Here is a 14,084-nt window from a genome sequence, read left to right on the forward strand (position 1 = left end):
CAATTAGGGAGCCATAGGTAAAGGGCAAGCGTTTTCTTTCTGGGGTATTGAAAATGTTCTAAACCTGATTTTGGAAATGCTTACACAACTGTGAATATAGTAAAAAAAAAACCCCACCGAATTGTACACTGTCAATGGGCCAATTTTATGGTATGTGAATTGCACTATATCTCAATGACACTGTGCACATTTAATTCATATTGTGATTTTCCACAGGTCTTACATCCCCCCTACTCCTAGATTTGAGTGCAGGAGCAGTATAAATTTAAATCAGGCACCTGGCATGTTAAGAGCTAAAGAGTAAGATCCACCTAAATATATGCAGACCAAACGACCAAGGTAAAAGCCAAAACAAGACTTTCATTTATATGTTTAAATAGAAGCCTAAGTGCCACATTGTTTATGTGTCACGTGTGGAAGTCTTTTGTAATAGGTTTTCCCATCTGGTATTTCCTTTAAGTTTGGCCACTCCTGCCCTCATCCAGGCGTTCATAACTCCTTACTTCAGTAGCTTTATTTCAATATCCTCCTGCTTCCAGCTTTTCTCCTTTAAATTGTTTTTTTTCTCAAATGTCTTTATGGGCAGATGATGAAAAAAGATAAAATCAAGCAACCATTGAAGACAGGGGGAAATAAATTAATGAAACGCCTAACTTATGTAATACAAAACATCATTTGGGGCAAACAGAAATGCCATACATCCGCATGATAAATAACTGGCAAAAAGCAGTTGGAACCCAAAGTGCTCAACAAGACAAGATTTATTATATACTTAAAAAAAATTAAATTTAGCTTTTAGCCTAATGTCCAGGCAATGCAGACACCAGAATTTAATTTACTATATTTTGGACTACTAACTTGTTGACAGCACATTTTATGTGCCTTTACTTATTTCATCATTAAGTATAAAAGCTCAGGAAAGTAATCTGATTTTATCTCTTTTTACTTAAAACCATCTAACTTGTTTGAAAATATTCTTAGGGAAGCTGATTTGTCATGCTTAGTATAATATGCTGAAGTGGTCTGAAAACAAAGAGGCAGCGAATAAAAGCCCTAACAAATTTAACCACTTGAAATCAGACATAATCATTTAAATACCAAGATTACTGAACAAACAATAAAGCAGCCTGTAAGAAATAAATAATAACCTCATGCTTTATAAAAAAAGTCAAATTTGAATTCACAATGGCTTTGCACTATCATTGCTTTAGAAATAGCCTTTGAATTTTTCTCCAAAATATTTTCCTTCTCAGCTTCCCCATGCTTTATGACACTATCTGAATGCAAACCAAAAATATAACTACAGGGAAAATATGGCTGATTTTGTTTTTGAACAAATATAGTACTGAAATGACTGATGGCTGCTTCTCAAAGTTATTACAATGGGAGGCTACACTGTCATTCCCATGGCTCTGCCACTGCCCAGGGCATTTCCTCTGTAGGAATCGGCTCATTCTGTACTGAAAAAGCTCTTGTCACTGTATAGTTGGAGTTTGTTTTTATTACAAATGGTATTTCTCCTGTTTTACTGGCCTTTACATTCATAAGACATGGCTTTGAAAAGACCTTTAGCACTTTTTAAAAATCAGCTCTATTCTTAAAGGGATTAATAACTGCTACCACTAAAAATATTCTAAAGAACACAGAGCAGGATCAGAAAGTTTTGAACTAAAACAACATTGCCGTGCTATGGCCATAACTTTTAAGGTCAACAGAGTGGTGCAGACAGCACTCATCTGAATTTTTTTTAGTAGCTGTGTCTCGTTAGTAGAATGTTCATCTCACAGGAGGCGGTAAGCAGGGGGGCGTCTTAAATCTCAGACTAGAAATGCCAGATATTGTTTACCTGTGGTGAGTTGTGCTTCATAGATATGGTAATTCTCACTCTGGTTAGAATGACTTTTCCCTTATGCCTGGGATACAAGAAAAAAAAAACATACACAAAAAAACAAAACAAAGACAAAACCCTCTTCAGGTCTACATTATCCATGGCCACACTTGTACTAGAACTATTGCGAATACTAACTTTAGGTCACCTGAGAGTGTTCTCTTAGTCACGTGATATATGGGAGCATACTAAGACATTTCTGGGAATACGAGGTCCTAAATCAAGCCTAGGAGGGACTGGCTGGCCCCAGTGATCATATGCAATCACCAAAAAGAAAGAGGACCTAACAGCATGAGGTAGGATAACGCTTCATCCAAAGCCTCATGAAGACAAGGTGCTCAGACCTGATGCCTCCGTGTCTTGGGAGATTTAGCCCCTGACAGCTTTAACAATTATAATGTGATGGTAACGAAGAACTAAGCCATGAACTGAGGCAGGACCTCTGACTATTAAGGCTTAATGGATGCAGAGATGGAGAGAAGGTCCCAGGGCTTGTTGGAGGCAGAGAAGGAGCCACAAGCCAGAAGCAACGGTGCGTCTATGTGGAGTATGAACTGGAGAAGCTCGCTGCATAAAGGGCCTTGGCCAGGCTGCACTAGGTGCGGGTTTCCTTCAGTGGCAGGACAGCTGCCTGTAGACAAAGTATGTGGCTGAGAAGCCCAGCGTTGGCTGTGTTCCTGAGGTGTCAGCAACCACTGTGTCAGAGTGACTCTCTGAGTGTACCTGCTACGTATTATTGCTGAGTCTCCCTAAATTACCTCCCTGCTTCCACTCTTGCTCCTTCCACTACAGTCACTACACGACAGGCAGAGGGATCTTTTTAAAATGCAAATTTGATCATCATAGCTAAGATTTCCTTTCACTCTACCAGACACTACGTAGAGTAACTTACTCCTTAAACTTATGAAGTAGACAGAAATAGTATCCTTGTTTTACAGATAAAAAAGGTGAGGCATGGAGAAGTAACTTGCCCAAAATCACCCAGGGAGCAAACAGCAGAGGTGGGATTTGAACCTGGGCTGTTAACATTTTTTTACAGTGCTTTCCGTGCTTAACTTTCCCATCACCCTGAAGACTTTGTGACCTAATTTGAGAGCCGCCATGATCTAGTCCCTGCCTTGCTCACCAACTTCATGTTTAGCCACACACACACACACACACACACACACACACACACACACACACACACACTTCACACACACGTTTGCACGTGTATGTAAATATACATGAAAACATACATAGATTTATACATGTGCATATATTTACATATATGCATATATATTTATATTTACATACCTACACTTTATAAATTTTCATGAATGTGTGAATAGAAGAGGCTTTTTGGTGCATTGACTATGAGCACTGACACAGGCACCAAGCAGCCTTGGTTCAAATCCTGACTCTGCCCTTAGCTGTGGGATCTCTAGGAGTTATTTACTCTGTATTTCTAAGTGTCCTTATCTAATAACATGGCGAAGATGGAATGTACCTCCTCTCGGCTCATAGCAAGGATTAAATAAGTTAATGTATGCACAGCAGCGAATATGACATCACGTTCAAGTTCTTGCCCAAATTTGCCTATGAAAATGAGTTACTTCTGCTTGAACTATTCTTTTGAATCTGGCCATCTCCATCTACCCATCCATCCTTCAGGATTCAGACATCAGTTTTTCAGGCCGTCCTGAGGCCTCTAGGTTTGGCGAGGCCCCTGGTTATGCACGCCCAGGCCACCCCGTATTTCCTTTGCACCAAGCATCACCCTGGTCACTGTTGTTTATGATTGTATTCTCTATAGGACTGTAAACTCCACAGGGCAGGGGCTGGGTTTTCAACACTAGGGTATCCACTGCACCTACGGCTCTGCCGGGTATAGGGCAGACACTCAATAACATCTGTCAATAAATGAAAGAAGTCCTTGAGACCAAGCACCTTAATCTGCCCCTGGGGAATGAGGGGAGACATCAGTGAGGAAGAAAGGCCGGGGCCTGGACGTGAAGGACACATAGGAGACACCTCTTCAGAGCACAAGAGGGACTTCAGGGCAGAAAAGCAGAGCAAAGACAGAACATGACATGGCCTGCCCATATAGAGATGATAAGGTCATAGCATCATAATTTTGGAAGCTGAAAGGAAAAATATCAAGCTCAGTAGAAGAAAGCTGAGTTTCAGTTACTTTTTCAATGGTTTATAACAAATTATTGACAAGGCGGACCTCTTTAATGAGTGTTCTTTTTATCGTGCAAAGATTTCTTAAAAGGTTTCCTCTTCCTCCTATAAGAAATAAAACCTGAGGATGGAAAGAAATAGCTACCTTGTGTTCAGAATTTGAGAAAGGCTTTGTGGTGATTATACCCAACTGGGACACTTAAATGTCACTTGCAAATAGGGCTTCTCATTCTGTTTATTGAAGGATCAATCTTCTTGGGTGATTTCCAGCACTGGGGTGATCAACCAGCCATAATTTAGCAGAATTAAACATTCAGCAAATTAGAGCTCGTCCAGTAAATTCCGGAACCCCCACAATGCCACTGCTCTACCTTTAGGAGAAATATTAGGTCAATGATTGTCTGTGCACACAAAGTAAAGGAAGAACAATAATGCCATCTTGGGAATTCAGGCATGAGAATTCCAGAAGAGCCATTCCATGCTGCAGAAGTGGTGCACTGATATTTACAATCAAACTGGAGCAACTGACGGTCAATTATGACATAATGTTTTCCTTCCCTTTTATTATGTCTATTCATCTTCATTCCCCCTTTTTATAACCTGGCTCACGGATAGGAGAAAGATGATGTCACATGCTTATATTTTTACATAAAATTAACTTGGTAAGACCTGCTCAGGCTGTGATAGACAGAACCAAAATGTGAGGTGAGCCAGACAGATTGAAGTGCTGGCCTGAGTGAAATGGTGTGTGATTCAATGAGGGGATATATTCCACTTGAGAAAGAAGCATACATTTGATTAACAGAAAATGGAAATAGGCCGGTTAGTTGACAATGTGGAGAAAAGACCAAGGGCATCACTACACAGCCTGTCAATCATAAAGTCAGTGATGCGTTCTGGCAACTCAGGAGGCAAAGTGTACTTTGAGAGAGCCTTGTGAGTAGGCAGACAGCCGGGAGGAACAAGTATGTACAACGAAGGAGGCCAGGCTCCCTTTAGAACAGGAGGGATGTGGTGCGAGAAGAAGCTGATGAAGGACCTTCAGTGTGAGACTAATTAAACGTTCAATTCAGTAAATACCAGTAAGGTTAAGCTAAAACTTACATAATTTAACTTAACCTACCGCTTTGGTGCACATAGAGAATGTAGCTACTTTATTTTTTGTACAACTACAATAGTTTGAGCTTCCTGCCCAAGTCTCCATCCTCCGGTTGGGCGCCTTCCATGAGCTGGGTACCCTGTGCAATCTCACGGAACTTGAATAACAATCCTGGAAGACGCACACTATCCCATTCATTCTACAGCGGGGCCAACTCTGTGTCAGAGATCAAGCACTTTGCCCAGAGTCCCAGCACCGGTCATTTGGAGACCCAGCGTTTGAATTCTAGTCTAACAGAAAAATTTATCCTGTGTCTATGATACCCCATAAATGACATAACATGCTGCATTTTATTGAATCTAAATTATCAGTTGTAGGCCATTCCAATATTGTACGTTCCACTAAAAAAAGAAATGCACTGCCAGTTACACCATGGCCCACCACTTATTTGTAAGATCCATCATGATTTCTAATGTAAAAATGTGAAAAAAAAATGCATCTTAGGATGAATGGAATCTGGGAAGTGCTGTTTAAGGAAGATTATTTAAGCAGCTGTGTACGGTCTGGACCAGAACACAAAAACACCCAGGGTAAGGCAAGATCAGGAAAAGGTTGCCATGGTCACTCAGCTATTAAGTCAGACAGGAAAAGTCGAGAACCATATGATTTCACTGACACGTGGTATATAAAACTGAAAGCAACAAAGGAACAAGTCAAACAAATGAAGAAACAAAAACTGACAGACACAGATGACAGTTTAATGGTTACCAGAGGCGGGTGGTGGTAGATGAGGGTAAAAGGGATCAACTATACGGTGATGGAAGGAGAACTGACTCTGGGTGGTGAACACACAATGTGATAGATAGATGATGTATTACAGGATTGTACACTTGAAACCTATGTTAACTTTACTAACATTGTCACCCCAGTAAACTTTAATTCAAAAAAAAAAAGAAGAAAGGAATGGAAGCCAGGTAAAGAGGGAGCCTTGTGAGATGAAAAGAAAGGCAAACGTCTAAGAAACACTGGCAGGTAAGTCGAGGGGAAGAGTGATAGGTTACGTCTAGGCTGTACAGGGTGAAGGGCAGGCTATAAGCCAAGATTTTAAAGTCTAGAGAACTGGGAAACAGTAGCACTTGGAAAACTGGGAAAAGGGAGAAGGATGGGCTTCCTTTTAGCTATATTAACATTCAAAAAGCAGAGCGTTATCTTCATGTAACGATGGAGGAAGAGAGCTGAAGGCGCTGACAGGGGGTCACCCACATACAGGCACCAGCTTAAGGAGAGGACAACACTCTAATTAGGTGGGGGTCTAGGGAGGAAGAAAAAAACCCAGGCGAACAGGTCTGCACCTGTGCTGTGGAAGGAAACACGAAGAGATGGACCCTCAAACAAAGGAGAGGAAGACAAACTCCAGACGAAAGGACACACCTTTACTAAGGATGAGCATCTGTCCCTTTGGTGCCGCTGGGTGGCATCACGATGTCATCCTGAGACAGAATGCAGGCATGGCAAGGACTGGCTCTGGCAGGCATTGCAGGTTTCGCCCTCACACTTCCCCACACACCTAGGACCCTCACACTTGCCTGTCAGAGAGGAGGAAGAGGCCTGGGGCCAGCACAGGGAATTCTCGCTCTGAGGCCAAGTCGTTACATTGAATTACAAGGGCAAATGGGGGAATTTTTTAAAAAGCTATATTTAGCAAAGCTTTAAAAGGGAACATTGTACCCACCAAGACGGGACTATTCATCTAAGACTGGGAAGTGTTTCCATCATCTGTCTCTCTTAATTCAAATAAAGTCAAGTCTTAAGACAGCTGGCAAATGAACTACTGACCATATGTTTTAGTCTGTTGCCTCATACACAGCCGCTCAGTCCTGATTCCACAGCACATTTGAAAGTTGAAGTAACTATTTCAGGTTACGTACTCTATTAATGCAATGTCCAAACGTGATCAAATAAAAGAAAAAAGTTACTAATATGACAAGTAGAAACATTATTTTCTTAATCATTATCTGGACTTTTTTTAGAGGTACAAATGAATTTCCACTCCCACTGCAGCTCCTCCAGTTGTCACTTTGTCACTCACAGCTGGCCACCTGTCACTGGGCAGTCAGGCTGTCATCCCTGTCAAAACAGCCCTACCGTGATGCCACTCCCAGCTAAAGCTGTGCAGTCCAGCATGAGAGCCACTGGCCACATAAGGCTGTCACGCACCCCAAATGTGATGGGTCCAAATTGGGATGTATTGTGAGTGTAAAATCGAACTGGACTTTGAAGACTTAGTATAAAAAAAGATTGTAAAATACCTCATTAATAACTTTTATATTGATTTACATGTTGAAATGATGTTTTGGATATAATGGCTTAAATAAAATAAATTAAAATATATTTTACTTTTTTTTTTAAGTTTTAATACATGGTTAATAGAAAATTTTAAATTACATTTGTGGCTTTCCAGATCTGTAACTCACATTATACTTCTTTTGCATAGCACTGGTCTAGACTCTTAGCTTCTGGATCTCATTAATTTAATCAATAAATTCACAACATTTATTACATATATAGTATGAGCCAGATACTATAAAAATGCTGGTGATGTGAAGGTATAGTAATGATTTCTGACCACTAAGAGCTTCCCATTAGTGGAGTGAGGGCATTTTAAAAGTAATTAAAATGATATAACAAATGCTATTAAAAATTAAGAATAAAGCACTATGGGGCCAGCCAAGTGGCTCAGTTGGTTAAGAGTGAGAGCTCTGAGCAACAGGGTCGCTGGTTAGATTCCCACACGGGCCGGTGACGCTGTGCCTGAGCTGAGCTGCCACTGAGCTGCCAATGGGCGGCCAGATGGCTCAGCTGGTGAGAGCACAGGCTCCTAAAAAGGTTGCCAGTTTGACTCCCACATGGGATGGTGGGCTGTGCCCTCCCGCAACTAAGACTGAACACGGCACCTTGAGCTGAGTGGCTGTGAGCTGTCGACAGGAGGCTGGATGGTGGCTGGACTTGGAGCTGAGCTAGCTGCGCCCTCCACAACTAAGACTGAAGGACAACAGCTTGGCTGTTCCCTTCCCCAATTCCCCAATAAAATCTTTTTTTTTTTTTAAAGGAAGAAAGCACTATGGAACTATGGAATCTTACAGAAGGGAGCTTACTGTTTCTTAAAGAATGAGTAGAAATCTTTCTAGTCATTTGTATGGTGGGCAATTTAAGGGCACCCCACACAGAGGGCACAGTGTGTGTGAAGACTCGGGGAAAAGAACACATGTTTGAAGAACTGAATGTAGTTTAGAAAGGCTGAAATAGCCTGCCTGTGGTGAGGGTGACACATAAAACTCACTGGTAGGCAGGGGTGGGAAAGAGAACCTTGCGTGCTGTGCTAAGAAGTGTAGACTGTATCTTGGAGATGAAAGAGTCAGATTTGCATTTCAGAAATACCACTGCAGCTACATTGTGGGGGGCGGAGTAGGCAGTCAAGCGGGGCAGGGGATAGATGCTGGAGAGAAGGCAGAGGCGAAGGTAAACAGATCAGCAGGCTGTCTCTCCAGTAGTCAAGATGACAATAACACAGACCTCAACAAATGGGACGGCCTGCTGAAATATTTGAGGAGGCAGGATTCATAGGCCTTTGAGATGTACTGGATGTTAAAGGTGAAGAAAAAGGAACAGGTATGTGAACTTTGGTGACTAAGACGAAGTGACATAAACACTAGATGCCCACTAAAGAAGTTGGTTATCAGAAGGTATTCTTACGGGGTGATATATTAAGTCAAGTGGCTGGATTCAAATGAAAATTGCTTTCAAAATGGAGATAGCCTAAGTGCTCAGATCAATCAAAAACCCTTTTTAGAGGTCCCTGCCCGAACCAGGTTGACTGGGGGCTCAGGGTACCAGTGGGGCTGGGTGAGGCAGATTTATAAGAGTTCAGGGAGAAGAGGGAGATATTTGGAAATTGAAAAAGACATCTTAGGAAAGCTAGGACTTGAGCTGGAGTTTGAAGGACAGGGGTTGGAGAAGAAAGGGTATTTCTCATAAGAGGGGAGAAATGAAATTTTCAAGTGAGGAATAAGCAATCAGCAAGATGTGCACCAAGGACAGGCTGAGCATGGAGGATTTATGTTGGGAAGAGTGGGAGATGGAGATGAAGATGGAGAGACAGCTAGCGTCATATTCAAGAGGGACTCTGTAGGCAGCATGGAGTCATCGAAAGCTTTTAAGCACAGGAATGGACAACGTGACATTATTCAAGTGAGATTACGCTGGTGGTGGTGTATAGCAAAACTCAAGCAGGGCGCTGGTGTAGGCAGTTCTTCTTAAAGTACTGTGATGAAAGCCCACTAGATGTCAAACACTGAGGACTTAAAAATGCATGTGAACTCGTCTCTTCCTCAAGGACTTGCAACCTACTAGGGGTAAGCAGAGATCAAGAGCAGTAAGACACTTTTTGTTCATTCAATTTTTGAAGTAATGAGGTTTAGACCAGGGACTCAGCAGTAAGAATGGAGAAGAAACATCTGAAAGCAAGAACGGATGGCTCCTCCACAGGATACAAATGCAAGCCCTGTATTTACTGGGTCCTGCACCACCTGCTTTTGCCCCAATCTGCCTTTATTTTTCTGAATATATTCCCTTCGTTCTTCCTTTCCATCCTCTTCTCTGTGGCCAAGGGCACTTACTGAACACTGGAAAATCAAACAAAGTATTATTTAAACACCTTGTCTCTGGGAAGCCATGAGGGCTGTCTGCTCTGAGTGGGGTGGTATTCTTTCCATTCAGTTGTTTCCATCTCTGAGCACTCAACCTACATACATCACACACAGAATTAATTTTAGGTCACATAATCGGAGAGTCTGGAGCTTCTTCATTAAGTTTCTGAGTTTAAATGAAAAAATAAAAGGAAATAACTAGAAAATAGCCTGCCACACAGACATACAGATAAAAGTATGCGTATATGGCCTTGCTGAAAATGTAACTTCATACTCGATCAATTTAATTTAACAAAGATTTAACTAAATGGCCTACTGTGAGCCAGAATACTTGGGATAACATGAGTGAGTCTTGAAAACGTTTAGATCTTACAGTCCTGAGAACTTTTAGATTCTACAGGCAGATGATACAAAATTTACCTAACTAGATGTCTCATTATCTCCACTGCTCTCTCTAGTCCATGCCACGATCATGTCTTACTTGCATTCTCTTCCTGTTTCTACCGTTCTTTCCCAGCCCCATTCCCGTCTCCTCGTAGGGCTTATGTGAATCTCTTAACTGTAGGTTATATAATGTCCCTCTTTCCTTTCTTACTCATAGTCTAAGTCCTTAATCTTGGCCCATAAGGTCCCATATGATCTGACTTTGATGTCAACTCCTACAATTATTCCCTTACTCGCTCCACTCCTACTTGGCTTCTGTACTCTTCCAAGAATATTCGAAGCACACTCCCACCTCAGACCCTTTTCCTGGTTGCCTAGCACCTTCCTCCCTAGATGTCTGTGTGACTTGCTCCATCACTTTCTGCAGATCTCTGCTCAAAGGTTGTCTTATCACCGAGCCCTCCTCTGACAACCTGGCATTTGCTACCCCCGTGATCCTGCTTTACTTTTCTTAGAAGCATTTACTCAGTAAAATGCATCTATTACCACTGGACTTTATCACTTGTTGTCTGCCTCCCCCACCAATATTGGCTTGCTCCTGTATTCCCAGCACTTGGAATGTCCACTGGCATGCCGGCAATGGTCAAGAAATGCTTCTTAAATGAACTGGATGAATGATTGGGAGTTATGCATAGGATTTTAGGAGAGTAAAGAGCAGGATACAAGGCATATCCTGGGAGGGGTGGGAGATCAGGCAAGGCTTCCTTAAACAAGTGTGGGCTGAGACTTCCTTCATATGCTCATTCATTCATTCATTCATTCATTCAACATATTCTTACAGAATGTGACAAGCACTATTCTAGGACCAGAAATGTAGGTGTTGTGAAGCAGATAAGTCCCTGTTCTTGTGGAGTTTACAATCTAGTGGGAAAAAGACAATAAGTAAGCCGATACATGAGTAAACAAGAAAAACATCCAATACTGACACACGCAATGCAAAGAGCCAAAATAGGGTGATGTGAAAGACAGTGCCCAGGTGGTTCCTTTCGATGGGATCATTAGGGAAGCATCTTTAGGAAGCGACATTTTAGGGCAGACCTGAAGGACAGTAAGAAAGTGCCCACATGAAGACGAGGGCATGGGCATTCCTACAGAGAGAGACCATCCAGGGCCAAATCCCTAAATGGGAACAGGCTTGCAGTGTTCAAGGAACCAAATGGCAGACACACTGCGGCAGGCCTGTGGGCATGGAGGAGAGAGACATGACTTAAGATCAGATAGGAAGAGTTTTCAGAATGAGGAGGACTTAGGAGGTGACGCGGGGGAAGAAGCAGTTAGAAAAGCACTTTGGTGGAGAGAACATAAGCAAAGGCAAGGAAGCATGAAATAGACTGGTGTGTTTGAGTAACTCTAGGAAATTCGTGTCTCCTGGGTTCACCGCACAACCAAAGATGGAATCCAGCCTACTGGATGGGTAAATTGCTGTTTTCATGAAGCTCTGGCACCATATTTGGTTGCAGTTGAAAAGAGAGCCCTCTCTCTAGAAAACATATCCTTAGGGGGATCTATAATCAACCTACAAGGAAATATTCCTAGACGGTTCAGTTATTACACACATATGGGAGTTCCTGTGAAGCTGAGAAGCTGGGAAGCAAATGCAACTATGCATATTTTATTTTATTCTAAACACATCCGCAGATCTATAAACTGTCACCACCCCCATTTTAGACGCTGAACTGAAGGACTGGCAGGGTGCATCACTCACAGTGGATAGCTGGGGCTCAGTTCCACATTCTCTTCGCCCACTGCTATTTCCACTGCTGTCCAACATTTCGCTGACTGAGTCCTTGAACCTGCCTGGAATGATCCTTGCCATCAATTTTTTTCTATGGAGCTTGCTTGCTACAGTTTGCCTTTCACTTTATGTGTCTTCTGTGCCTACTTATAATTTAGAAAATATACTTGTCTTTTCTTCAGCTAACCCTAATCAATACCATGTTTTATGGAAGCTGTTGAGTAGCTCCGAGACTTCCTCCCTCCACTGACAAAAATGTTGCAAACTGAAACTCCCTCAAAAATGAGATTAATATGCCTGGACACATTTCTTCCTCTATAGTAACTGAGTTTCCAAGGAGTGTCTAAATGTTTGGAAATGTTGACAGATTGACATTTTTGTAACAGTTGAGACCCTGTTATCCATAGAAGTATACTGCTTGAAGAAGGTAGTGCTGAATTCATGACAAGGAATTTTAATTGAGGTTGATAATTCATCAAGTAAATGGTGCCTTATGAGAAACTCTTCAGTATGTGTGCCAATAACCTGCTGCTGACTGAAACTATGCATTGAGACTGAAGTCACTTGAGACTATTAATACATGTATTATATTAGAAGGTATCATGAGGTATACCAAGATAAAATATATATCCAGGAGGAAACAAATGAAGGGTGAAATTTTCTTCCACTAACTTTGGTGCATTTTGCACCCTTATACCACACTTAACCCTTATACCTCACTTAACAATGTAAATTTATATTTAAGATAGAGCCCTGGAGAATTAAGACTCCCATTGTAAATGAGGTTGACAAATCCTGATTAATGCCTTCTGCTGCAAGAACCGTTTACTTTTCCAATTTTTGGATGTCTAAGATATACCCAAATTGTTAAGTACTTTCCTATTAGGTGGCAAAAGCAACAGTGTCTACAGATGCCAGGGTGTTCACAGATTCTAGCAACGACATGCACAGTTACTGTCTCCGGAAAGGCTGATTTAATTTTTTCGTAAATGGTAAATCCCCGAAATGCTTAGGAAAAAGAACTTTCTGCAATGTGGTGAATAAAACTAAAAGATAAGAGAGAAGGCAAGGACTGGCCAGGCTGCTAACAAGAAATAGTAGTGAGAAAGCTGGTCTCGATTTTTAGATGCAAAACATTTCTAGGGAACATAGCTTAAAAGCAGGTGCTTAGTAACCTCCACCTTTTTTAATAGTGAGATTGTCAAAAGAGCAAATAAACATGGCTTGAAGAAAAATACAAGCCAATAACAGGCAGGGTCCAAGAAACAACATGAAAGTACAAAACGTCAAAGCAAACAAACAAAAAACCCTAAATATTTTATTTCCATTTTACAGTGTTTCTTTCTACCTACATTCATAGAAATGAAAATTTTCAGGCTTAAAATCTGTCTTTTACAACAACCAAGTTGTGACAAAAACAAACACAAACCTCAGTTATTTAGCTGACATCACTAAAAGTGAAATTAATATGAAAGTTACCTGGAATTCTAATCCGTAGTTTTCTCTGCAGAATTCTCTCAATTTAGGATATACATTTTCTCTTAGTGCCTGTCTTTCTGCTCCTGTGTCTGTGGTAGAAAAACAAACACAGAGAAAGGGAGTTATGACCATGTATATATATATGCATTTCTGGAAAAAAACCCGAAAGCTTACAAATAAATATCAACATTAGTATAATCAAGTTGGGGTGCTGCATGGTGAAATGATGGGATATTTGACTGCTGGGGGGAGGCTCGCTCTTAATAGAGCAGGGGGGGCAGAGGTGCCTTCGCCAGGCACAGATGAGAGGCCCGCAGGCAGGATCGAGGGGAGCCCCACTGGTCAGCTGTGTGTGTGCTGGCAGAGCTGAGAATTCACAGCTGATTCTTTACACCCTAGTCCTTCACACAGAGCTCTTAAACAGCCACAACCACACTAACTTTGGAAGAAGGAAAACTGTAGGGCTATCAGGTGTTTTAGCCCCAAACAGTTTCAAAATTCTCTCTCTCTCTCTCTCTCTCTCTCTCTCTCTCTCTTTCTCACACACACTCACACACACACACTAAT

The 14,084-nt window shown here is 41.6% G+C and overlaps 1 protein-coding gene across 1 annotated transcript in view; it reads right to left on the bottom strand.

The window, feature by feature from the left end:
* NWD2 (NACHT and WD repeat domain containing 2) overlaps positions 1–14,084 on the bottom strand; it is a 162,124-nt gene that overhangs the window by 82,787 nt on the left and 65,253 nt on the right. The window contains exon 2 of the mRNA XM_019636094.1: positions 13,518–13,606. Within this exon, the coding sequence (XP_019491639.1) occupies positions 13,518–13,606 (89 nt within the window). The remainder of the gene's footprint in view (positions 1–13,517; positions 13,607–14,084) is intronic.

The sequence above is a fragment of the Hipposideros armiger genome, unplaced genomic scaffold (genome assembly GCF_001890085.2).
Source record: "Hipposideros armiger isolate ML-2016 unplaced genomic scaffold, ASM189008v1 scaffold_26, whole genome shotgun sequence".
Taxonomy (NCBI): domain Eukaryota; kingdom Metazoa; phylum Chordata; class Mammalia; order Chiroptera; family Hipposideridae; genus Hipposideros; species Hipposideros armiger.